Source organism: Diceros bicornis, chromosome 6, assembly GCF_020826845.1.
Source record: "Diceros bicornis minor isolate mBicDic1 chromosome 6, mDicBic1.mat.cur, whole genome shotgun sequence".
NCBI lineage: Eukaryota > Metazoa > Chordata > Mammalia > Perissodactyla > Rhinocerotidae > Diceros > Diceros bicornis.
Genome location: NC_080745.1, coordinates 71,511,522 through 71,538,773, shown reverse-complemented (window position 1 = coordinate 71,538,773; position 27,252 = coordinate 71,511,522). Strand labels below are relative to the sequence as shown.

Below are 27,252 nucleotides of genomic sequence, written 5' to 3'. Positions count from 1 at the left end.
GTCCTCAATGAGTTTGTAGTCTCTTAGGGAAGCCAAGATATACGGCGAGAAGATGCGAGAAGATTGGGTTCAAATACAGTGGATGCTTTAGGAGGTCAGGAAAGGAGTCTAAGCTGATAACTGATGGAAAAAAAAACCCAAACTACACACACACACACACACACACGATCATTTAATTACATCATTCTTTGCTGTTGCCTTTCCGGGATCTCCCCCAGGCCCGACACTCAGGCTCTGCTCAAGGTAAGGTCGAGACGGCAACTCACCGAGACTAAGAAGGGAAAGAGCAGGAGCTCATCCATCCCTACCTTCTAACCTAAACTGGAAAAGACCAAGGGAAAAGGAAACAGCAACAGAGACTGATAGAAACAATAAAACAGGAATAGGAATTCCCCAACACAGTGACCACTCAGCGAGCTCCGGGCTGACCGCCCCCACCGGAGGGGCGCGCGGGCTCACCGCGGAGACCCGCGGCCCCGCGGGCGCAGAGCGGGCGGCTGCGAGGAGCGGGCGGCCACAGCGGCGGCGAGCCCAAGGGGAGGGTCGGCAGCGCCCCGGGTCCCCGCAGCCACCCGCGCGCAGCGCAGCTCGGGAGCGGGACGCGGCGCCGGGAGCCCCGGCAGCGCCCGCCCTCCTTCCCGCGTCGCCTGCCAGCGCGCCAGCGCCCGCTCCGCCCGTGACTTCAGTTCAGCTCCACCCCCGCGTGGCGGCGGCTCGCTCGGTCCGAACCCGCGCTCGGCACCAGCCCAGCCTGGACAAGCGGCAGCCACCTGCCCCGCGCCGCCTCCGTCCGCCCCCGCCGCGGCCCAACTTGGATGGAGTTGGGGTCCTGAGCGCCTGTCCCCCACAGCCGGCCAGCGGAGAGCACCGCGCCTCCACCTCCGGTCCGGAACCTTCTCTCCACTCCTCTCTGCTCCTGCGATGGGAAAAGTTGGCGCGGCCGGCGGCTCCCCAGCCCGGCTGAGCGCGCTTCTCGCCGGCGCAGGGCTCTTGGTCCTCTGCGCCCCGGGCGCCTTCGGCGGCGGCTCTTGCTGTCCCCCGCTGCACCCCAGCTCGGCCCAGCGCTGGGCTCCGACCCCAGGGGGCTTTCCTCACCAGGGACCGCGAGGCAGGGCTCCTGCCACGCCCCTGCCCCTCCTTGGGCGCCCCCTGTTCGCAGTGGCCCCGGGAGACCGAGCGCTGTTCCTGGAGCGGGCCCCCGGCACCGGGGCGTCGGTGGCGGTTGCTCCCCGCTCTGGCCGGAGGAGACGGAGTGCAGCGGATCAGCAGAAGGCAGAACGGGGAGAAGGCACGAGTAGAAACCCCCGGGGAGTGCTAAGGGACGGAGGGCAGCAGGAGCCTGGGACTCTGGAGCGGGACCCGGACAAAGCCACTCGCTTCCGGATGGAGGAGCTGAGACTGACCAGCACCACGTTCGCGCTGACAGGCGACTCAGCACACAACCAAGCCATGGTCCACTGGTCTGGCCACAACAGCAGCGTGAGTAGAATGGGACTGAGGGCAAAGGGGTGAGAGATGGAAAGGGTTAAAGTGGGCTCTGTGATCTGATAGAGAATTTGGGGAAATGGGGTTTCTGGACTTGAAAGACGCTGCAAACTAAGGTCTTCCCTGCTCACCTCCCTCAGGAGTTAATGTTACCTATTAGATGACCAAACACCCCCAGCCCCCAACACAACCAGAGTCCTCTCCAAACCCGAATAACGCTTCTAAAGGGTCAGGTAAATCCCTATTTCCTGTTTCTTTGGTCACATTGGTGTAGTATGGATCTGAAGACCAGGCAAGCAGGGGTAGGGGGGTAGGGGTGGGGGTCAAAGTATTCTGAATGCGGAGGTGAAAGGGTTAAATTTCCAGGCTGGCTGACATTCCCTCAAGTGACTTTCCCTTTACTTGCTAGACTTGTGGATGAGCTCAGGTAAGATCAAGAAGGCTTTGTTTGTAGGCTTTTAATTTTATTTTTTATGCAGAGCTGCCAACCTCCTCTTACCCACAAGGGAAGAGAAATGCAATGGACAGTGGCTGATAAGGTGCCCTTGATGTATTCTCTGTTTCTGGGGACCAAGTGGATGCAAGTTTCAGGACGGGAACTCTCCAGCATCTTCTAACAGCACAAGCCAGTGTGTTTTGAGAGCTGGGGCTTTCCAGCCTGTGAATGAGTGGTTGTTCTCTGGCGTGATCAGTCCCAGGAAGATCAGATATATCCCAGTGACAACAACTCCCTGTTCTCCCCCACTGCCTGACCTCCTCTAGTGAAGAGCACAAATAAAGGCTTAGCTTTTTCTTTATGAGGGGAAGAGAGGGATTGCCGGATTCCAGGAGGCTGACACTGGGGAGAGTGGGTGCAAATCCATGAGCTTTGGCCACATCAGGGAAGGTTTTAGATTTTTGGCAAAGCCTGCATGTCTGGAATCTTAGGTAGCTATTCTAGTTTAAACTGCACCTGGAAATTTCAATGAACGGAAATAGTAAAGAACCAGCTTTGATGATAACTGAAGACTATTTAAAACTGTGGAAACTTCTCCTGGCTGCCATTAGGCAGACAAGAAAAACATAAAAACTAAGGATAGGTACAATGAAAAAAAAATCAAAGTTTCAGCTTCTGTCAGGTTATTGAGATTGTAGTATTTGTAATATGCACAGTCTATACATCCTGGTACCTTTCAGATGTTTTCAGTTGTGATGTAATTGCCAGAAACCTTCCTAGACACAGAGGAAGTGCCACTTTAGTGAGTTGTGCTGGTTGTCAGCTTTTTAATGAAAGTCATGAACATTTTAAAATAATAGTCTGTCATTATGAATTTCTCAGGTACATAGATATCAACTATATTAAGGCAATCGTGATAAATAGTATTTTGTATTATGTCTCCGTCCTGAGAGCACCAGCAGGATTTTGCCTACAATTCAGCCTTCATGACTGAGGCTGTGGTTTTATATGGTTCTCAGGAGAGGTTTAATCAAGTAATTGAAGCCGAAATTCTTTCCGTTCAAATTCTGGAGATCCTTGTCCTCATGCCTTAACTTAACTATCCTATCTTTTATATCATAACCACTAAAATTAATCCCCCAATTTGAATTTGAATCTTCTTAAACTGATTGAGTAACTTTTGCACTGCTTTAAGTGATTTAACTCGAAGCTTCTGGCTTTAAGGGGAGATTGCAAACACATCAAACATATTAGATCTTATTGTATCAAGAAATAAAGGATTTTGGCCTCAAAATATTTCTGGCTTTTAATGTAATTCAAGCTGTAAAATATCACTCACCCATTAGACCTCTACTTTAGTTCATCTCTTGAAAGAGCTTGGAAAGAGTGAGAACAGGAGAGTATGTTTTTGGCAAATTTTAAACTTCATTTAAGATATGGTGCCAAGCACTGCCAGCCTTTTTTTTTTTTTTTTTGAATGGTGCTTATAAACCCAGTTGGGCTTACTAAGGTCAGAGCTTGCATGGGCGACTTGCAGGGAAATCTGAGATAATGTAGGAAATAATCAAGGTGGTGCATGTTAAAAGTTTGAGCACTCAAATCATGTCACTAATAAGATTTCTCCCCCCTGAAGTCTCTTCTTCTGTGAGGACAGCCGCCCCACCCCCCATCCTGCTGCCTACACATAAATTGTTTTTTTAGTGTATACGTACAGATGGTAGAGGGAGAGCAATAGTCTTTATCTAGGTCCTCCAAAACAAAGCTGGCCCAGATTCATAGGAGAGACAAAGTTTAAAATAGTTTTTAAAGGGGAAGAAGGCAGAAAGAAACTTTCCTGGGCAACTTTGTGACATGAAACGCAGAGTGGAGATCTGAGTTCTAATTCTGCTTATTTGTGGTTTCATCTTGGCAAGTTGATTGCACTCCGAGTGTGAATTTCCTCATCTCCAAAATGCCTGTCGGATTCATTACAGAGAATTATGTGCCAGGATGTACATAAGAGGGCATGGTGACTGTAAAGTACTGTACACCTGTTTGAAACTCTCATCTCACAGCACTTCTCTTTCCCCCAGAGGGAGAAATCCGCTAACCTACCCTTGAGGATAGGATTGGGGGCTCTCATTTTTTTCACATTTAGATGTCGTCCCCCGTAAATCCGCCCTCAACACATTCAGGGCCGCAGACAATAGGGAACTGAACTTGTCTCACCTTTAGCTAAAAGCCTTTGCTAAGTAGGGCTCCTGATTCCAATAACACCTGCATTAACAGTGTAAATGTATGGTAATTATAGGCTGCCTGTCAAACTTGTGAGAAATTCTGATGGTTCCCTCACCCCCTTCCCATCTCCTTCCTGCCCCTCCACTGTTGGACTTGTGCAGTTGTGTAAAGACATGACTGTTTTGCCTTCTCTGTGGGCGCGATGTGATTCCTTCCTCCTGCAGTCTAGCTTGATGGAAACTGTTGCCAGAGTTGGTGGAACACCTGGGGGGATCTTTTGGCATGAAAGGTGCTGGGTATGAATCATTTGTCATGAGCTTGGTGTCGTAAGCAAGAACATATTGTTCCTACCCTACTCATCCGAGGCATGCTGTGCCCTGATCTAAATTTATATAGTAATCCTTAGTTTGTTAAAATATATTTTTGTGTATATATATGTGTGTGTGATGGGACCTTATTTCCAAGGAATTTCAAAGTGCTACACTCATTAATCCTTATAAAATCCTTGTCAGGTAATAGGTAGGTGGCAAGTGTTAATATCTCTTTTTCATATTTCTATGCTGGAGTCAATTTGAATATTTCAGTTCACCACCTTGTCCCTTTCTCACTGGAAATGGTGTTATAAGATTTGCTAACAGAGGCTTTTACTTGACATATTTGCCATTATGTTATCTTTAATAGAGCATTTATGATAAAGCATGATGGTCTGGTTGATTTTCATGAACTTCTTTGCCTTTAGTTGTTCTGGGACTTGACATGGACCATCCAACCTTAGTGGATAAACTGAGTACCAACTTGGGTCAGGTTTTTGCGTGATGCCTTACATTCATCATCTCACTTAATTTTCACAAAAATATTGTGAGTAGATATTATTATTCCCATTATGTAAAGGAGGAAACTGAGGCTCCGGAAGGCTAAATGACTTACCCAGAGGATGCAACAGTTCAGTGATGAAGCAGAGATTGGCACCCAGTGGGATCTGACCCCAAAATCCCACAGAATGGCTTGTCTTATAGACTTTAAGGTAGGACAGAAAAACTCAGACTTTGGGAATCTGTATTTTAAATAATCCTATCTTGGGTGGATTTCAGATGATGATGGATAGGGCATAGTCTTAGCTGGAAGTTCCATTTCTTTGTAGAAAAGCAAGGACTGTCACATGTGCCTGTCACGTTGCTCTCTTTCCCTTGAGGAGTGATTTGGTTGTTCTCTTATCTGCCCACCTCTTCATCTTTAGTGAGATGTGGATTCTGCACCTGGTGATTCATTGAGCACGAGGTAACTTGCCATTATGCAGCTTTCAGATCTGGTGTTCTTCAGGAATAGATTCCTTTTCTAAGTTAATTACAAATCTACTTTTATAGAGGGGTTGGGTATGAACACTTCATTGGCTATAGATTTTGAAATTTTTTTTTACCTTTTTTTAAGCAAAATGGTAAAAGATTTTAGCTTTCTCTAGCAAGCCCACATAATTCCTTCTCTGATCAGTGCTTTATGCTATTAACGAACGTTGATATGGTGTGACATGGAAGGCAGTGGTGTTGGAAGCAGAGAGATTTGAGTTTGAACATTAGCTCTCTTGCTTACCAGCACTTTGCCTTGAGCCAGACACTTAAATTCTTTGAGCTTCAGTTTCCTCAACTAAAATATGGGGATAGTACGTTTTCTGCAGGCTTTTTCCTGAAGATTAAACATCATGTATATGAAGAGGCTGGTACACAGTAAGTGCTCAATAAATGCTACTTCTTATTTTAGTTAAAGAAATAATTCTCTACTGGGAATTAAGAATCTTGGGTTATAGTCCTGGCTGAACACAAAAATTAGATATGTAGTCATAGCCTGTTAAAATTTTGTGGCCTCACTTTCATCCTCTGCAAAATGATACTAATACACTAGAGCACCATTGAAATCCTTTTCAGGCTGAAATTAATTTAATAGGTTGTTGAACCTGAAGGTATTATGCACCTACTACATTTAAATAAAGTGCATTGGGAGTTTTGGGGATGCAGAAATGGCACAGTGACCTATGCCCTTGACCTGTAAGTGAGCAAGCCTTTTATTTCATGAGATTCTTCATTTTTCCATGGTTCATATTCGTATCTATTCGTATCTAGGAAATCAAGACGTTTAAGATCCAAGCAGGCATTTATTTCACTGTGGATTTGCAGCAAAACATAGTTTATTAGGTTTATTGTATCACATCCTCACGTTAGGGAACTTGCTATCTTTTGACAAAAAAATTGCTTAATGTGAAATTGGAAAGTAAAAATCTCTTAAGATATTTAATCCTTCTAGAGTAAAATGACATGAATGTTGTCTCTGGGAACTATATCCAGATCTTTTTAAAGAAAGACTCCAGAAACTTATAGACTAGGGTACAAAAGCTGATGTAATTATCTAATTTATTTAAGAGAATAATAAATCCTCACATTTATTTATTTATTTATTTATTTATTTATTTATTTATTTATTTATTTTATTTTTTGTGAGGAAGATCAGCCCTGAGCTAACATCCATGCTAATCCTCCTCTTTTTGCTGAGGAAGACCGGCTCTGAGCTAACATCTATTGCCAATCCTCCTCCTTTTTTTGCCCCAAAGCCCCAGTAGATAGTTGTATGGCATAGTTGCACATCCTTCAAGTTGCTGTATGTGGGATGCGGCCTCAGCATGGCCGGAGAAGCAGTGCGTCTGTGCGTGCCCGGGATCCGAACCTGGGCCGCCAGTAGTGGAGCGCGCGCACTTAACCGCTAAGCCGCGGGGCCAGCCCTAAATCCTCACATTTAAAGAGAAATTGCCATGTGGCAGCGTTATGCTAAGAATCTTACATAAATTATCATATTTACTTTTCATTCCACAAATATGTATTGAGTCCTAATATTTGTCAGGCACTGATAATATGTGGGCATATGTGGAATGATGCACAAAGATGAAAAGAAATAATATTTGCCCTCAAAGTGCTTCCAGCTTTGTACCCATAGAATCCTCTGAAGAGGCAGCAGAAGATAAGTGTCCTCTGAGGGCATGACATGCTATAGGATTTCAGAGGAGGGATGGACATCTTCTGGCTGGGGCAGTCTTCAAGCTTTATTGCAGAGCAAGTGCTTCAACTGAACCTTGAAATGTAGAGAAAATTTTAATCAAGAGATGGAGATTATTACAAGGATATTTTGAGATGAATGGATGGTGTGAGTAAATGTCAAGAGTAGAGGTGTAAAAATTCCTATGTCCAGAAAATTAACTGACATTAAATGTAAACTATGTTAGCTAAAGTTTTAATCTTCAAAATAGTTTTAAAAATATGATATTTAAGCAAAAAATATACACATCCAGCCAATGAGTTTAGGTATATTCCCAGCCCCCACAGAAAATAAAAACCTGTATGATCACTTAAAGACGTGATTGCCCTTATTTGCACATTAAATCTCAGCTGGAGTCATTATTGTTTCATTTTTACCTTGACATTTTCCACACACAGTTTTCTCAAAAGGACTTTCTTTTGTTAAAGTTCTTGATCAGAAGTATCACTGGCCAGGCTGCCTGGTGGGTAAATTAATTTGGCTCCCTGCCAGCTTACATTAAGTCCCTAAACGTATGTAAAATATTTGTCTTGTCTTTGTGTATGTCTCAATTACTGCCCTATATCTCTGGCTAGAAAGGGAGGAGAATGTATCTGTGTGTCCTAGAGGGGAAACTGGGCAAGCAGTGTGTCTGCAGTGGCCAAAGAGGATGGCAGCGAAGACGCGTGGTCAGTGTGAGGTGAAGCAGGCTCCATGGACGTGTAATGGTTACTCTTGAGAAGCGCGCACTCTACTCAGATGGGATGGAGGGAATAGTGAAAGGGTTGGCGAGAAACAAAAGTGGAATCCTACTGTGTAAGGTTTATAAGGAAAGAACAGAGGCTATTCTAAAATGTAGGTAGGAAAAAAAAAGGACGTGAATACTCTGTAGGGAATCCCACATGAAATTTTACACATGTATAAAAGATATTGTGTCTATTTCAATAGCACTCCTGAATGTTGTTATACCGTGTTATGTCGGTTATAACCCTTTTTCCTTTGCAAAATGCTTCAGTTTTCCAAGATTGGAACATTACCTCAGTTTAATTCTGACCACAGCCCTGTGAGACAGGAAAGACAAATATTATCTACGTTTTTCAAATAGAGAAATGAAGGCATTGATTACTGTTGAGCAGGTCAGTTAGTGGAAGAGGAGGATCAAAAATGTTTTGTCACAGTGTACGACAGATTCTTCGGTTAGCCCACTGCTCGCTTTCCACAGGCAAGAGTTAGAACACAGCTGCATCCTGGCCTCATGGTTTGCCTGAAGCGTTTGCACCTGGTTCTATAATGTTTGTCATTTCAGGAAGAAATATGGATATTGGCCATGGAGCTCCTGAGTTCTAGGCCCAGCTACTCAAGTTATTTGTTCTGGCCTTCAGAGCAAGTGGCCTTGTCAAAAGTCATGCTCTTGACGTTGTTTAAACCTTTTAAAAGGGACCTTAAAGAGAGATGATGGGACTTTCTGCAATGAGGTCTTCGGCAATAACCTATCCACTGTATGTGCTCCCCTGCTAATGGACTTCGGAGATAAGATTACTTATGACTGGGCTTATTGCAGCAGGGAGTTGGGGGAGAAAAGAGAGATTGCCACCTCTTCTCTTTAATTGTTATGCAGATGAAATCTAGTTGAAAATAATATTAAGTATGGTCTCTGTCAAGGGAACTAGCATGTCAACATTTGGGAGCTGTAGTAGTCAAACTGAAGAGGTGCCTGTTGATACCAATGGATTTTATTTGCTCAAGGATTATCACTGAGTTATCAGCTATTGACTTTTCTACTTCTAACTTTTGGGGGAGGGGTTGGGGGTTGGGGTGCAGAAAGGGAGGAAGGAGAGTTTGCTGAACAATAGGCATAGCTTTCTGTAGCAAGATATGTTAATGATAGCAGAAGTCCCTCTTAACAATAACAACATAAATAACCACTAATTTAGTGAACAGCTTCCCTGGGAGTACATTCTAGAGCATCACCACATTATTTTACTTCAACCTCACACCACCCTTACGCACTAGGTATCATTCTCCTCATTCTAAAGCTGTGAAAGTCTAGGCTTAAAGATCTTGCCTGAGGTAACCCGGGTAGAAGGTGGCAGAGCTGGAATTTGATTTTTGCCCTTTCTGCCTTTTCTTTTTGGTCACGTTGTTCCCTTGGTAAGAGTTTATTTCTGAGTTTCTTTAGAGAGAACACCACAGGTCAGTGCCGAGGGGCAGTAGGGGAGCTCTTGATGTGAGCACCCCATCTCAGGGTTCTTCCTGTCACGTCACCGCGATCTTAGGTAACTGACTTGATGCACTTTACTTGGTAATAAGCTGGTCCCTGATGCCTCTTGATCAGAGCCCTAACATCCATCCATCCCCATGAGTGGCTCACCTGGGGTTATTAATGTGTGTCGTCTTAGTCTTATTATCCTGGGAAGAAGTGTGGGATGTGCTGTTTGGTTTCTCCCTGCTGGCTAATGACCCTAGAGTGACAATGTGGACAACTCATACACTTTTTAAAGAAAGTGCTAATAAGAATCATGTTATCAGACAACCAACTAATCGTGTTGTGCCCTGCAGCCAATGGATTGATGCCTCTAGTCATCTTCCCCTAACCAGAGTGATAGGGGCTATTGAGACACAAAATTGTGGGTCATCCGTCCTTCTGCTCCAGGGCCTGTGTGTGTGGAGGGGTTAAAAGTAAAAGGTCTTCCCCTTATCTCAGCTCTTCCCACCACACATTCTTGATTAGAATCCTTAAAGGGGAGAAAAGGCTATTTTAGGCATGGTTGTCACCTTGCTTAGAAACCTGTCTGCAGTCCTCTTTACCCTGACTTGCATTTTGCCGAATTGATGGAGGTATTCTTACCTGCGAGATGGAGGCTCTCTCCCTGGGCACCTATGGCAGCATTTCTCAGAGTTTGTCTTCATGGGACCTGCTTTTGAATCTGCTGATGGGGACCAGGAATCTTTATGTTTTATAAACTCTCTAGGAGATTGTTAGGAACACAGAAGTTTGAAAATCATTTCCCTAAGATTCATGTTAGTTTTGGGGTCTATGAACCCCTTCCATTGTCTACGCAACATTATGTCCATGTGCTTTATTTTTCCCCATGGAGAGCTGAAGCCCACAGCTTTTATCAGTTTCTCAAAAGAAACTATGACCCCAATGGTGAACACCCGTGGAAGGCTCTGTAGGAGAATGAGAGATAATTACGTGGGACAGCACATGGCCTTCCGAGCAGAAGAAAATGATGCCTTTCTGCCAGATGGTGATATTTCTGTCACTGAATATATTCTAGGCAATTATCCTTCCTGGCAGTCCATATGACCGTGGGAAAGACATGTCTTAGGTGGCTAAATGAGTACTTTATTTTAAATATAGTGTTTAGTGATTGGTTTGAATCCCCACTCCACAATCTACTAGATATGTGAACTTGGGCAATTAACTTTATAACTCTGTGTCTTAGTTTCCTCATCTCGAAAATGGAAATAATAATGATATACTTTTTATGCAGTTTCTTGATTGTTAAGGGAGACAATAGATATAAATTGCTTATAGTGGCATCTGGCACATAATAAGCAATCAATAGGGTTAGATATTATCATTATTATTATTGTTATTATCACCATGATTTTGTTAGTATTAATACTAGTACTAATAATGCTCAAGTGTGGCCTACTAAAAGATGTTTGTAACATGTTGCTCATGATGTTGCTTCTGTCTCTGCATTTATGTTCTTTCACTCCAGTTCCATTTTCTTATAATGAAGGCGGGGACCCTGTCTTACTCTTTTTGGCATCCCTCTCAACATCTTTTGCTATTTGCACATAATACTTGTAATAGGATTCTGTTCCCAATTTCCATTGTGTGTGTGTTGGGGCAGAGGTGGTTTCCTCACAACAGCAAGCAATTCTCAGACACTAGCTGGGTGTCCCACAATTCAACTCAATTTTGACACTATCTACCCAGAGATAACATCAGATTCCACAGGTTGAAGGCTCAGTCCCACAGAACTGTCCCCACCTCCTACAGACGCCAGTTGCAAGCCTAGGTTGTCACCTGTACTTCTGACGGACTGGCTATAGACCAGAGGATCCCTGACCCCCTCCTTGGGTTCAATTAATTTGCTAGAGTAGCTCACAGAAACCAGAGAAACATTTTACTTACTAGATTATTGGTTTATTATAAAAGGATATAGCTCAGGAACAGCCAAATGGAAAAGATGCATAGGGCAAGATGTAGGGAAGAGGCAGAGCGGACCTTCTGTGCCCCAAATCTCCGTGTTCACCAACCCTAAAGCTCTGAGAATGCAGTGTTTTGGGATTTTTGTGGAAGCTTCATTACATAGGCATGATTTATTGAATCATCAGCCATTAGCAATCAATTTAACCTCCAGCCCCTCTCCCCACCCTTGAAGTCCAGTGGGTAGGACTGGAAGTTCCCACCCTCCAATCACATGATTGGTTCTCCCGGCAACCAGCCCCATCTTTAGGCAGTCCAAAAGTCACCTCATTAACATAATAAAAGACACCTTTATTGCTCTCCTCACAGGAAATTCCAAGGGTTTTAGAAGCTCTGTGCCAGAAATGGGGACAAAGACCAAATATATATTTCTTATTATAAATCACAATATCACAACTTGCTTACTAAATATTTGCTGTTTTATTTGCTATTTCCATGGGGGAAAACTGGCTTTTCACATAGAACAAACAACGCATGACCTTGCACATGAATGTGGTAGAATATTCAGCCATTAAAAGATTGCTTATGTAAATGTATACAGTATATTGAATTGGGAAACCTCCCACAAAATACCAGAAAGGGAGAAAAAAACAGATTAAAAGTAGAACAGATGTAAACCCCATGAAGTCAAGGGTTTTTTTTGTCTATGTTGTTCCCTTGTATATCCCAAGTCCCTAGAAATGTACCTGGACATGGTAAGAGCTCAATATTTAAAAAAAAAACTTATTATGTACTATAAAATTCCACTTTTGTGAAAAAGAAAAAAATACAGGAAGGGTGTGAATCAAAATGTTTGCCTGTGATTATGATGAATGTTGGGATTGTAGGTGATGTTTTTTGTTTGTCCATAGTTTTGCTGCTGTTGTTTCTCGATAAACATGCATTGCTTTAAAAGCTATTTGAAAAGTGAAAACAAACAAACAAAACAAGAGAGAGCAAGCTTGTTTGTGAACTTGGCCTCATTAGAACTGAATTCCAGGCAACTGAGGTAGACAAAGAGCCCACGTCCAAACTGCCTGATTTGCTTCCAATTACTTTTGTTGGGACAGAGCTGGTGCCCAGGGTTTTTGCAAAGCAGCAAGATCTGTGTCTCTCTTCAGCAGCGGGGGCTACCAGGCCTTTTGTTTATCATCCCCTTTGTTGATGAGAGAGAGAGAGAGAGAGAAAGCGCACACACTAGCGAGCTGGAGGTAATTTCACCAACCTGACTACACCTCCTGGAAATTTTAGTAGTCCAGTTCCCCAATAAAAAACATAACATTTCAATTGAAATCTCAGTCTCTATCCTGATCTTGGTATCCTTCTCTACATCATATATGTACATATGGGTGCATACATAACAGACATATGCATCCTTGTGTTTCTCTGTACATTCACAGCAACTGTATGTACAACATTTAACTCTCCACTCTTAAGAGTGAAATATTAGATAGTGTTGTAAGGCCATGGTATGGGTGTTTACTTGTTGTGAGAGGTGAGTGAAAAGATCTCCAGAACAAGGAGAGAGAAAGAAACCAAGAGAAAGAGACAGAGAGACAATGGAAGCAGAGAGATGGAGAGAGAGAGAGTAAGAGGAAGGGAGGAGGAGGGAGAAAGAGAGAGAATATGAGAGCATGACAGAGGCAGAGAGAGACAGAGAGCAGAGGTAGATTAAGAAAGAGGGGGATAAAGAAAAGATGAGAGACGAAGAGACAGAGACATCATGGACAGAGAAAGACAGACTGAGAGAAAAAGAAAGAGTTGTCACAGGGGCATGAAGATGTGGAGTAAATCACAGAAATAAAATGAGAGATGAAAACAAGAGAAGTGTCAGTGAGTGGAAAGAACTTTATCAACTCATAAAAAGTACAGAGTAGAACTGATTCCTAATCCGAATTTACCCTTCCTACTACAGTGACAGCACTTCTCTGGCCTTTTGCTCTGGGGCATTTTGCACCCAGCCATGTCATGTTGCTAGCAGAGGCAGCCAGTCCTGCATGTATGACAGCTTTGAGAGCCATATATGTTGGTTTGCTGGGTCTGGGGTGGAAGGGATGTATGTAGTATTTATGCATTTTTGAGAATCTCTTAAGAGTGATTTCCTTTGGGAAATGTGACTGATGGTCTAGATGGTGAAAAGGCAACTTTTAACCTTTCTTTTTATACTAGTCTGAGCAGTTTTGAATTTTTAACATGGGCATGCATTTCTTTAATAATAAAAATACTAAAACATGTTTTAAGTGGTTGTTGTGTCAGCACTGTGCTGAGCACTGAGAATACAAAGATGAATAAGACCTGATCTTTAGCCTTGAGGGTGCATATTCTGGTGGAAATAGACAGACACATAAATGGATAAATCGCAATTTAGTGTGATAAGTGGGTAATAGCTGTAATAGAGTTTTGTGCAAAGTGGTATGGGAGCAAAGATGAGTGAGGGACAACTAATTTTGCCTGAGAGTAGGAGGCAAGGCTTTAAAGGGAAGTGACATTTAAGCTGGGACTTTATACAAAATTAGGAATTTTGCAGACAGAATAGGGATGGGCAGGAGGGAAGGCCACTCCTGCCCATGTTAAACGCCCCTAATCTTGGGTTTTGGGTTCATTTTAGGTTGTTAGCACAGTCAACAAGCTGTAAGTGGGACTTTCTTTCTTCTTCATCTTAGTGACCAAGATATTTGGAACCAAGGCTCACAATGTGTTTACATTATCAGATTAGACTCTCCAGTTTAAAATATCCTATTAAGTACTTGGCATCCAATTGGCCAAAGGAATCTGATTTTCCCAAAGGGATAAATTGTTCCCCTGAATCTTTACACACTCGTGTGTGCTCACACACACATACACGCACATGCACAGATGCAAAAACAACTTTAAAGTGTTACTATCTTCTCTATTCACAGTGAAATTTGATTAAGGAGTGGTGGGGCTTCTCCTTGGATATTGTATATTTTTGCTCTGAAAGAGTTAAAAGTGGGTGTTTATGTCATTTTCTTGGACATGTTTCCCAAATCAATCTGGGGAACTGGGTACATTAGGCTGAGTTGGATGGTCACCACTTAGGACTGCAGTATGATTATTCAAGGCAGTAAGAGAATGTAATAGAGTATTCCTCACCAGTGTTATCCATACTTAAGTAGTTATGCCTTGCAAACAAGAGTCAGAGCACACGTAAATTAAATATATAGAATATTCCCAAAGAACACCTTTAGCTTTTAATTGGTTGGCCCCTTTTCCTCCCTCTCGTCGGCCTTCTAGATAAAAGAAAAAAAAATGACCAGGGGTAGCAGGTGAGGAAAGGTATGGTCAGAGATAAAGGGAACATGCGCTCTCGTAATTGGCTTACCAGCCCATTAGTGGTTGAAAGGGTGGAACTCTTTCCATGCACATGACTCTCAAACAGACTGTGGTTTGAGATGATGTTAAAAGGTCCAGACGTGGCTTTGGGGTGTTGTGACAGGAAATTTTGCCTAGCATTTTGTCCTGCTGTAGTACAGTCATGTACCGCATAATAATGTTCCAGTCGATGACAGACCACATATATGATGGTGGTCCCATAAGATTAGTACCATACAGTCTTGATGTGTAGTAGGCTATACCACTTAGGTTTGTGTCAGTACACTCTATGATGTTCACACATGACGAAATTGCCTAAGGATGCATTTCTCAGAACGTATCCCCGTCGTTAAGCAATGCGCTGCTGTAGATTAAACGACTAAGGAATTTTGTCATTTTGTGATAGAAATGACTTGAGAATGAACTGTTCACCTGGTAATAAATATGCCCTGAGACATATAAATACTACCCCCAAAGACTAGGATGAGCTCTGCTGTGATCTGAATGTTTGTGTCCTGCCGCCCTGCCCCTACGATTCATATATTGAAAACTAATCCCCCAAGGTGATGGTATTAAGAGGTGGGGCCTTTGGGAGGTGATGAGGTCATGAGCATGGAGTCCTCATGAATGGGATTAGTGCCCTTATAAAAGCAGCCTAAGAAACTCCCTTGCCCCTTCCACAATGTGAGGACACATTGAGAAGGCACTGTCTATGAACCAGGAAATGCGCCCTCACCACACACTGAATCTGATGGTGTCTTGATCTTAGACTTCCTAGACTCCAGAATTGTAAGAAATAAATGTTTGTTGTTTATAAGCCACCCAGTCTATGGTATTACTTATAGCAGCCTGAATGAACTAAGACAACCTCTTTTCCAGTTACCTAAGCCCTGGTTTTATTTCCTGTATGAGATTCCCCTTGATATTCATTTAACTTAAATTAAAATCTTAGGAAAAGGAGGAGAAAATAATATTTGCCTTAAAAGCTCACCAACTTTACAAGTACTGTAGTATCTTTTATTCAACTTAAATGTAGATCTTGAAAATATCTGTAAAGAAGTAACATTTACATTTCCCATTATAGGGAAAGACATTAATTTATCTTTCTTTTGCAGGTGGGATTTGAGGTAGTTTATTTAGGGCAGGGGTTGGCAAACTATGGACCATGGGCCAAATCTGGCCTATCACCTGTTTTTGTATGTCCCTCAAGCTAAGAATGGTTTTTACCATTTTTTAATGGCTAAGAAAGATAAAAAGAGAAGTGATATGTTGTGACACATGATATAAACTATTTATTTGATATAAACTTTTATTGGAACACAGCCACACTCATTCATTTACATATTTTCTATGGCTCCTTTTGTGTTACAAGGACAAAGTTGAGTAGTTGTGATAGAGAGTGTATAGCTCGTAAAGTCTAAAATATTTATCCTCTGGTCCTTTACAGGAAAAATTTGCCAACTCCTGATTTAGGGGATTGGAGAGAATGTAAGCAGTGAGGCACAGGAAGATGCCGCAGTTGTCATCTGCATGCTAACTTGAGGGTGGTCCTTTGACCTTGGTTTTCGTACCTCAAGGGCATACATACTCCTAGCCATTGCAAATTCCTAGTCACACGTGGGCTTTTGGTTCTCTGTTCCTGTCTCTTTGCTTATACTACTTCCTCTGCTTAGAAACTTAATCAGCAACATTTCTGTCCAGTTAAATCCATTTCATTCTTTAAGTCCTCACTTGGATATCACCTCCTTTCTGAGAATTTCTCCAAGACTTCCAAGAAGAGACACCTGAATCTTATGAGAAGACATCTTATCGTATGTGCCCGGTCACTGTCTTTATGCTTCTCTCTAAGCACTAAGCATCATCGGGTTTGTGTTCCAATTAATAGTGAGCTCCTTGAGGGCAAGGCTCCATTTCATTCTTTTTCAAATACCAGTATTTGGCACATAGGAGATGCTTAGCATATTTTAAAAAATCAGAACACTAGAGCAGTATAGAATCCTTTTATTGGCCTTTTTTAGTAGGGAAGGGAAATGGTCAGCATTGAGACACCATAATGATGTGCTGCCTGGGTATTTTTCACTGTCTTGATTAATGAAGTATGAATTATCTGGAATGCCTCATCAAAATTGTTCTGGAAAAATGGCCCAAAATTCGACAGAGAGAAACAGAGACAGAGAGAGGGAGAGAGAGAGAGGAAGCATAGATTCTAACCAAATAAATCAACCTGTGTTGGACCTGTGTTGGAGTCACAGCTTCCTCATAGCAGGAAGGGTAGGGGTGCATCTTAATGAAGTCTGATGTTCTAGCTGCAAGGATGGTAGGGGCTAGCATTGCCTCAGGCCTGAGGGAGAAAATAACTTCATGCTCCTCATTTAAGGAGCTGGATTGAGAACCAGATTGAGAACCAGCAGGGCCAGAACATTTGAGAAGCGATGAGGACATATTGCATTGTGAGAGATAAAATTGCATTTGTGATAATAGACTGAACTGAGAGCACTGTGACAATGAGAAGAGTAATGGGTTAAACCTATAGGCTCTTTCAGGCACATTTACCTGAAAGGGTAACTTGACAGTTGCTGGGTTTCCCAAGCGAGTTTGGACATCCTAAGATTTCAGTTAAAAGTGGGTAAGGACTGCTGTTTATTGAGGGCTCCGTGATAGTTAATATCATAACCAGCACTTGTTGGGTGTTTACAATGTACCAGGCACTATCTTAGTAATAAACATTATCAGCAACAATAGGAAGTAGGTACTTTCATTATTCCTATTTTAGAAATAAGGAACTAAACAATGGGAGGTTAAGAAACTCACCCAAGGTCACAGAGACAGCAGAAGGTAGAACTGGGATTCAAATTCAGACAGTTGTGGTCTAAAAACCTCAGCTCTTCACCGTTATATTCTACTGCATTTAGAATACTATGGCATTTCATCTTCAAGGAGCCTCAAGTTGTTCATGTATTCAACCAGTATTTATCAAGTGCCTAAGACATATCGAACATATGCCAGGCACTGGAGATTTATTTATTCATGATCAAAACCAGTAAGAGTCCTGACCCTCCATGAGCTTAGAGCTTGGTGGTCCATCTACTGACTCTCTGTAGGGTTTAAGGGGTTATGATCCGGGACTCCTTTTGAGAGGTAGACTTTTCAGAACCCCCCCAGCTTACTCATTTCTTAGGAGTTAATTAAAAAAATATGGAGGAAACATTTTTTAAAATGAGATGAACATTGTTAGGCAACAGGTAGAGCACTGGTTGTCACGGTTAAAATCATGTAAAAATGTATTCACAGAAATCTATATCTAAAGAGACATAAACATTCAGGGTTCTCTTTATCATGGACATTGGCAAATTAGTGTGTGTATGTGGGTGTGTATGAAGGACATTTATATATACATGCACATCTCTGCTTCTGCCTCTGTATCTGTATGATCAGCCATACTTACCCCCGTAGCTGGATAATCTCATTCAATGTTTGTGCTTTGTTTTCAAATTTTGAGGCAAATTGTATTATATAAGGATATAATGAAACTGTAGGGCTGCTTTTCTATGAAAACCAAAATGCTTGACCCAGTTGTATGAGTAAGCAAACATTTTATGTGTAGATGAAAAAAATGATAAAACTATTTCAAAGCCAGTAGTGGCTATAGCACTAAATTAAAAATAGAGCTAAATTGACAGGTATTTAGCAAAGAATTTGGGGTCCTTCTTTCTTGCAATAATTCCTTCTCTCACTTGGAAAATGCTCCTTTCTATTTAAGGAGTTCTTGATTTCTTTTTCTAAATCAAGGACTGTTTAAGCTAGATTGTATTGTGTGCAGCCTGCTATATTTCACCCTAACAGCTAAGTTGCTTTAATTCAACACAGAACAAATTTGAATGGTCTGACCTTGATTTATTATTAAAACTACCCTATAGCCAACTTGTTCATGTCTTTAATGGACTTTCTTATTTTTAGGCCAGCTTATATTTTATTTTTGTTAAACTGATTGCAAAATCATGGGTTTCTAATTAAGACCTATTCTCTTTCTTTGTTAAAACACTTGGTGCATGCTGGCTAATTTTCCTGCACAGTGGGAAAAAAAAGCAAAAAAAATATTTCATGTTTCTTAAAATGCAATATTTGGACTGCAGTCGAGACAGAAAAGCAGGATAGTAAATGCGTTTTGCATTCTTTAGACAACACCATTTCTGCAATCTGCCCATCTGGGATGACTGGTGAAAAGTTTCCTTCCCGGAAGTTGCTGGTCTCTGACCTTTCTCCAGTCTCCTCATTTTTTTCTTTAGATGATTCAATTCAGCTGCTTTCCCTTCACTATTCCTGATAGTTCAAATAACTTATACCATCAAGAAGTGCCTAATGTGTTTGCCCAAGATTTTCCTACCAAACAATCTGCTTTATTCATTGCTTGCCGGTGTTTTAACACCACCTACCACCCACGTCAGTGTTTATCACGTTGTTTGCTGATGGATCACACCTCCCCCTTCATTCCACTGGAAGGTAGAGATTATCGCCACCTTGCTGAAGAGGGAGATAGATTAAATAGCACCATGCACCCTGGTGGCTTCATTCTTTAAAAGAGGCACTACAGCAAGCCTTGGCATATTGACATAACACTTCCTTTTTTTTCCTTTTCAAGAGGATATTGGTCATGCATATATCCTTATAACCCTCTACAAAATGTAGGCAAGTGGCTGAATGCAAAATGCCTCTCTTCCCTCTGTGATGCTATCGTTTCTCAAAGATTGTGACCATGCCTTCACAGGTTAGAAGAAAACTGCTGAAGGGGATGAGGAGTGTCAAGGAATTCAGCAGGTGGAGCTGTTCCCTGTAAGACGGTGCTGAATCTGGCTCCTGCATTGGCCTCAGCCACTCACTGCTGAATGCTGACTAGGGCAAGGCCGTGGGCTTTTATTTGTTTGGCAGAGACAAGCTAGTTGCAGGATCATGCTCTGTCTTTAAACTCTGGCATGGTTCCATATGGATATGTCCTTTTATATGATGAGATGGGGTCAACATGTGCCTTGCTCTGTGGCTGACCATTCTGATACCCAGGAACATCATCTATGGTCAGCAAAGACTTAGAAGGAAGAAGACAGTAGTAGTTAAAAATATTGACTGTGGTTACTCATAGTTTTGTTTTCTATTTACTAATGCTGTGCCTTTTGTTGTAGCATCAGTAAACCCTACCATGTGCTTAACTTTCTGGTAGGGCTGAGAATATGGAAATAGTCCTCCTCTCAAGTGGTTCACAAGTCTAAGGGGAAAAGAAACAGTTAAAATACAACTTGGTAGATGCAATACACAGGTGTTTACAGAGAAGGAGAATGCGGCTATGCAGGGGTGGGGTGAGGAGATAATATCAGCGAAGACTTCTAAGAAGCGGTAATGTATCGTGTCTGTGGTAAATAAAAAGGATTAATAGGAATTTTCAGGTGAAGAATTGAAGAAAACATGCTCCACATGGGAGGATTGGCACATGTGGCAGCTCACAGGTCTGAGAGGGAACCGCCCATTAAAGGAAGCACAGGGTGGAAGGTGAGGGAGGAAGATGAGGCTGGAGAGGCAAAATAGCATCATATCACAAAGGGCCTTGCAAACCAGGCTGAAGAGTTTGGACTTCATTCTGAAAGTATTAGGGAGGGACATGATCAACATTTCAGTTTGGAAGAAAAAACATGGCAACGAATTGGATGGACGAAATATTGGAGAAAGGGAGACTGGTTAGAAAGCTAATTGTAGAATTCATTCACCCACTGAGCCCATTTGTGAGGCATTGTGTGAGCAGCTGAGTGCCTGACCGTGGATGCTGTTGGGGCTTTGTGATTTTTACACATTCTTTTTCAAGATAACACTACAGAGGGCAGGGCCAACGCACACAGTCTGTCACAGAATGTGTGTAATCAATAGTGATATCTTTTGTGTATTATGTACTTCATCCTTTGCCTTTGGAAGCATAAATATACAGTACCTCAGCAATGCCAGAAGCTAGCTAGAGGGAGGCGTGTGCTCGGAGTCAGGATTCCTGGGCGTGGGCCCCACTTCCACCACAAATTTCCTGTGTACTTGACAAGAGGCATTTTAGTTCTTTGGGCTTATTTCCTCCATTCCAAAATGAAAATGCCAGTCTAGACAATAGCAAAGTTCTCATTCATTCTATAAACCTGTAAGTGTGTGATCCTATCTATGATCTAGTGATGAGAAGGATTTGAAATGGTTTGTAAGAAGAGCTGGGAGAAGAGCAACAGGTGAAACTCGACATTGGACTGAAGTGCTAATGATTGAGATGGCTTCATAGGGATATAGATTTGAACCATACTAAGACATTTTAAAATAGATCACTATGCAAATAGCATGTAAATATAGGCTATGGGTAAATCTGCTGAGCCCACAGGTGGTGTTTAATAAATATTCAAATTAATTTTGAGCAGCTTTAAGGAACAGATGACATCTATTTTCCTCTGGTCGCCGTGCCTAACACAGTGCCCTTCTCACATTAGTTCTTGAGAAATATCAGTTGATAAAGATGATTTAAAATGTCTTCTTCTGAGCATCGTTGAACATTTATACAAGATGAGCACTTGTGGTTTCGGCTGCTTCTCGCAGTGCTGGTTCTCTGTGCCACAAAATCCAAGCTCCCACTACAATCCCCAGTAGGATTAATAAATTCAGTCCCTAGTAGTAACTCTCCTGGAATCCTTATCTCCCAGGCTCTCATTTTAATATTTTTCCTCCTCCCAAACCTCTGCTGTATTTGGACACCACAAGAAAATGGAGAGTGGTCTCTGGGAGGTGGCAGATGAAGAGGATTCATTTTCCCAGAATTGCATGGGAAAGCTTTGAAAGACTAAAGCGATTGAATTGGTTGGGGAGGATAATATAAGACACCTAATATCTTTTTCCTCCTCCACCATCTTTTTCCACTCCTTAAAATGAAGGAACTGTAAGTGTTTTAAGCCATTAAGACTGTTTTCCCCATAGTGCTGCAAGTCAGGGGGAAAGAATGGGGCTATTTTATAGAAAGGTGAACACTGGTGTTTTTGATTGTGCTGTATTCAGAGAAGTTGAGGGATGGTGCCGAAGACAGAAAATGACACTGCTGCCTCAGCATAGTTCCCTCAGTGCAGGACCTGCCGCTGGGACTGAGCTGGGGGACACTCCTGTGTTCAGCATGAAGCCAGGCATCTGGGGAGTCGTGATCAAAGGCAAAAACTCCTCTTTGCTACAGCGAGTCTTTAAAATAGACCCAATTAGGACCTTAACTAGGATCCTAAGGGATTCCTCTGCCCCATGCCATCGCCGCACTACCTAGGACTTCTACATGCACACAAACACGAAACAGTAATAATAACTTCTTTGTATTACATGATAAAGAGCCAGGAACAATTTCGAGTCAATAGTCTGAGCACTGCCCCAAAGCAAGTCTGCATTACATAACTACCACCTTCTTGAAAAATAGTCCAATAATCCCTGTTGGGCACATTGCATACTTTCTCAGCTTGTTCGGCTTGGAGAATAGTAGCAGTGCTAACATTTGGCCCAGGGAGGAAATGCTGAAGTTTATGCTTTTACCTAGAGGAGACAGTAATAATTTTAATTTGTTCTAGTGTTAGATAATGTGTATGCGCCCCACCCCTCCACAGTGTCCATCTCTGGAAAAGTAGACAAGATAAAACTTCACCCAAGGGATGCTCAGTACAAAGTCTTATGAACTCAATTTGAGTGCACATGGGGATTTTGCTGGATACTTTCATCCCTTGTTTTTCCACTAGTCTGATTTTGGTCATTGAGTGTTGTTAACTTCTGGATCCCTTATGAAGCAGAAAGATCTCTGAGGTCATTCTCTCCAATGCCCTCATTTTACAGATGAGCAATCTGAGCACTGTAGAGACTGAACTAAACATGCTGTGAAGGACTTTAGAGTGTGGATGCCCTTGATTTTTATAAAGGATTCAAAACACTAGCAGTGTAATATGGCATTTAAATTTGGATTTAAATTTAAACTGGGGTTTGGATTCTTGGTTCTGCCATTTACTAGTTGGGCAACATTGGATAGGTCATTTAATTTCTGCAAAACAGTCTTCATCCATAAAATGAAACTAATATTGCATCCACTTAACAGGATTAACTTGAGTATTACCAGAAATCATGTATGTAAAGCATTTTGCACAATCCCCAGTCCAAATTAAGTACTATGTATGTTAGATGTTGGGATATTGAGAGGATGTAGCTACAGATGTCTTGAAAATAATTTATTATGGGAACATGTATGTATGTGTGTGTATATATATATTTTTCCTTATCATAAAAGTTGATAAGACAGCAGGCCTTCATAACATAAGAATTTTCTACTAAAAGCAGGTTGCAGAATGCATTTCGCTTAAAAAGCAGCATTATAGGCATTCACTGAGAACATTCAGAGCTTTAGTTCAGTCTGTGACAACACGGTCCAATAAGAACAAATGTGTGTTCATTTATTTGAAAACTCAACACTTAAAAGTCAACCACAAAGAAATAAACCACAAAAATCATAGTGTGAAATTATTGCTGACAGTAAAACTGCATATGTCATGAAATTAGAAGTTTGATTTTTAACAACTTTTATCATAGCACACTTTTTAAAAGCTTTTTGAAACCTTGTGTTCCTGGAATCGATATGTATGAAAGAATTGTGATGGTAGTGGTAAACCTAACTTAGATTTTTCAAGGAACTTTTGGTTGCCCAAGCTGGAGATATTTAGTGTATGTTCAGATAAACATAGCTATACACATTTTCTTTTTGAGTGGTAGGCAAATGAAAATTATGAATGACGATAAGATCAATATTGAGCTTGTTTTATTACTGGGTTTAGTTTGAAAGCTGCTTCAACATTCTCTTTGTTCATGTGGAGGAATGGAATGTAATAGTTAAGAGAATCACTAGAGGCCACAAAACTGGGTTTGCATCTTTTCTGCACTTTTTACCAGCTAGGTGACCTTGAACAAATTATTTAAACACTCTAGACCTCAACTTCTTCAAACTTAGCAAAAAAATTCAAAATGGCGACTCAACAGAAGTGTTGTGAGAGGCAAGTGAGAGAACATACATAAAACACTTTGTGCTTGGTTAGGTGCATCGAGGTTCTGAATATCTACCTGCCAGTTATTATTATTAGCTTTATGTCTGGGCTATTATTATTATGTCTTGGTGACTCCAGGTTTCTCAGAAATGACTGTGCAATCACTAGAAGTAGTTCAAAGAAGCGCCTGCCAAAAGACTAGTCCACAAGGATTGGTTATGTTTTGTCTTGTGGAGTATGGATTGCATCAAAGCAGTCTTTTGGTGAAGGAACTGCCTAATGTATGCAGGTTTCACTCATGTCTAAGTCTTGGTGTACATGTGTGAGGGCCTGATTGTACCTTTAAGAATCTACTTTCCATTTTTTCCTCTTCCCCTTTTCTCTTTCTCTACCTCTCTCTTTTCCTCGCCCCTCTCCTTTATGCCCTCTGGGATTTGCTAGGAGTTCACTGCTAAGTCAAACAATTGATTGCAGGGCCAGACCACAGGGTCCAGGTGGCAGTGTCCTTATTTCATTTGGAAAGATTTTAGAAGGATAAACAATAACGGAAATTATGTTTTGTTCTGGCTTTTGCCCCCCAAGACTTTCCAAATAAGCTAGTCTTCCATGAGCAAGCCTAAAACTAAGTGTACACCTCTGCCTGTTACCAGCTTGGTTTCTAATTTTAAAAATTGTGTTTGTACGTGTCTTTCCAGTGACTTAAATGTCCTTCTTTCTACCTGGAATTTCTTTTTAAAGAAGGAAAGAATATCCAAATGATTTAAGCAAATGAGAATTTAATTCATAAGATTTAATCTTATTTCTGTACTTAGATTCATGGCTTTAATCTGTAAACAAGCACATCATTAGGGAGATAGGTAATTACACAAATTAGATTGGAGAAACTTTGCCAGGGGAGATGGATTTTGTTTACCCTCATGTGTTTGGCACCAGAGGAATTTCTCTCTCACACAAAGCTGCATCTTGTATGATTAGAGAAGGGAAAAAGAGTGGAAAGTCTAAGAAAGGAACACTTTTGTCCCTAGGACCTAATCTTGTAGCAAAGAGCTCTTGTACAGCTTCTTCATGGGGGTCAGTCTAGAGTGAAGGACAGCAGAGAGCATGGCGCAAATACAGGCACTAAGGTTTCTACTTCCTGGGAGCCTCGCACATATTGGTTGCTGAAAATATGTTCTTTGGCTTAAATGGAAAGTCTTCTAAATTTTTAAGATGTGCTCTGCTCATATTGAAGTGCACCCATGAACAATCAATCAAATTGCCTTGGGGATCTTTACTCTTAAAAAGAATTTCTAAGATTTAAAGAAGATATGTTGTTCTCAGAGTGTGCATTGTCTACATGAGAAGTAAAATGTAAATATAAATTGATGTCTCTGTTTGCTCATCTTAGGAGGAGGGACTGGTAAAAGCTTGATGAGTGGTGTAGACCATCAAACTTAGAAGGAGTTTGCAGGCAGAAATGATTACTGAGGGTTGAGGCAGGCAGGGAAGGATAGGAGGGAGGAAGTGCATTCTCTTTGGACGGATGGATCCTGTTGAAAAATAGTAAGCAATATATTTTCAAAGATAGTTTGGATCCTGGACACCAAGTGTTATCTTTCTCTTATGGGCATTAGGGAGCCAGTAGATACTAAAAGTAAAAAGTGACCTAAAGAAAGTTGCATTAAAGTAAGACTGGTCAGGCATGAGATTCAGAAAGGATTGGAGGAGTGGAGAGATGATTTAGGAAGCAAAGCATTCATTCTTTTATTTTAAAAAATATTAATTGTGCACCTACTATGCCCTAGGCACCATACCAGGAATAGGAGATTTAACAGTAACAAAGCAAATATGAATTTTGCCCCCAAAAACTTCAGAAATCAAGACCTGAGAGAGATTATTATAGCTTTGATTATCTTGGTGATAATGACACTAGAAAGGAAACTGTTCATCCCTCTATTCAATATCTCACTTGACAATCACATATAGAGAGCTTATTATATTCCAGGAAGATAATAATAGGACACAGAGGTCCTGTGATGAACAGGATACACATGGCCCCTGTCCCCTGGAAATCAAAGTTTAGTAGGTAGAGAAAGATACCAAATACAGAACAGTATTATTTTTTTTCTTGGTAAAAAATTGTTGAAGTATAACATACGCAAATCATAAATGGTACATTTTCACACAGTTAAAACACTGTGTAGCCAGCACCTAGATCAAGAAATACGATACTATTAGCACCCAGAAATACCCTTTTATTTCTCATCATGAGTAATCACCGTCTTACTTTTAAAGGCAAAAAATTAATGTTGCCTATTTTTGAACTTTATATAAATGAAGCCATACTGTACGCCCTACCTGTAACTGGCTCCTGTTGTGAGATTCATTCACATTAATCCCTATGGTAGTAGTTTGTTCATTCTTGCTGCTGTGTAGTATTCCATAGTGTGAATATAACCCATTTTATCTAACCATTCTCCCGATAATGTCTACTTGAGAAGTTTCCAGGTTGGGGCCAAATACTGCTGCTATGAATATTCTTGTAAAGAGCAATATTGCAACAATTGTGTTACATTCTGTGAAAGTACATATCAAGGAGGTTTAACCTAATCCGGTCCAGCAGAAGAAACTTTTTGAGGAAGTGAAATTTGAGTTAGAGGGAATGCAGTCCAAGGCAGAATGAATGGTGTATACTGACATTGAGGTGGAATCTGCTTCCACAGCAGGAAGCGGATTCAATTCAGGAGGTCCTCTGGGGCAAGAGTGGCTAGGGACTGAGTGAGAACAGTGCAGTGGGCCTCACTCTGGATGCCCTAGAACCTGTGTCATTGACTGCCCACACAACACCCAAGGTCTACTCCACCCTCTTTGCCATTCCCACCTCCCAGCCCTCTCCTCCTGTATCTGGCTCCCAGGCTGGAGGAATGATGACTGAGACCCCAGGCTGGTAACTACAGAAGGCAGGGATTCCCTGGTGGGAGACAACAGATGAGAGGGGCTGTGGAGAGCCATGTGACCACAAATCCCCAGATTCTTCTATTGATGAAACACTTCCTTTCCAAAATGGAACACTGGGCATGATTTTTCATTAGGAGAAGTGGCTAGACCATGGTTTTAGACCTGTCTGGTGGAGTGATTTGAAGGGAATTTGCTCTCAAATAGAGTTAGATGGAGCTGACTAGTTCTCCCAAATTTGTTTTGCAAATGGAAGAAAGGGAAGTAGGGGAGGCTCAGTGGAGTGTAGGGAAGCAGTTGATGTGCCCTGGGTTAGAGGAAGAATGGAAAGGCCAAAAGAATAATAGTGTTTTCTGAGACACTTGATCTGCCATCTTTTTCAGATATTGGTGCGGGACGAGGACAAATGGCTGAGTGACTTACTAAGCAGATACTAGTTCCTGAGGAGAGGCAGTATTGCAAAGAGGCTAAGAAAAGGAATCCTGAGATCTGATGGCCTGGGCTTGATCCTGGCATGCCTCTTTATT

The 27,252-nt window shown here is 41.7% G+C and overlaps 1 protein-coding gene across 3 annotated transcripts in view; it reads left to right on the top strand.

The window, feature by feature from the left end:
• Positions 1-681: 681 nt before the first annotated feature.
• The window catches only part of SORCS1 (sortilin related VPS10 domain containing receptor 1), a 477,606-nt gene continuing 451,035 nt past the window's right edge, over positions 682-27,252 (top strand). For all 3 annotated transcript variants that reach the window (XM_058543953.1, XM_058543955.1, XM_058543954.1), the window contains exon 1: positions 682-1,479. In XM_058543953.1, the coding sequence (XP_058399936.1) occupies positions 922-1,479 (558 nt within the window). In that variant the 5' untranslated portion in view covers positions 682-921. The remainder of the gene's footprint in view (positions 1,480-27,252) is intronic.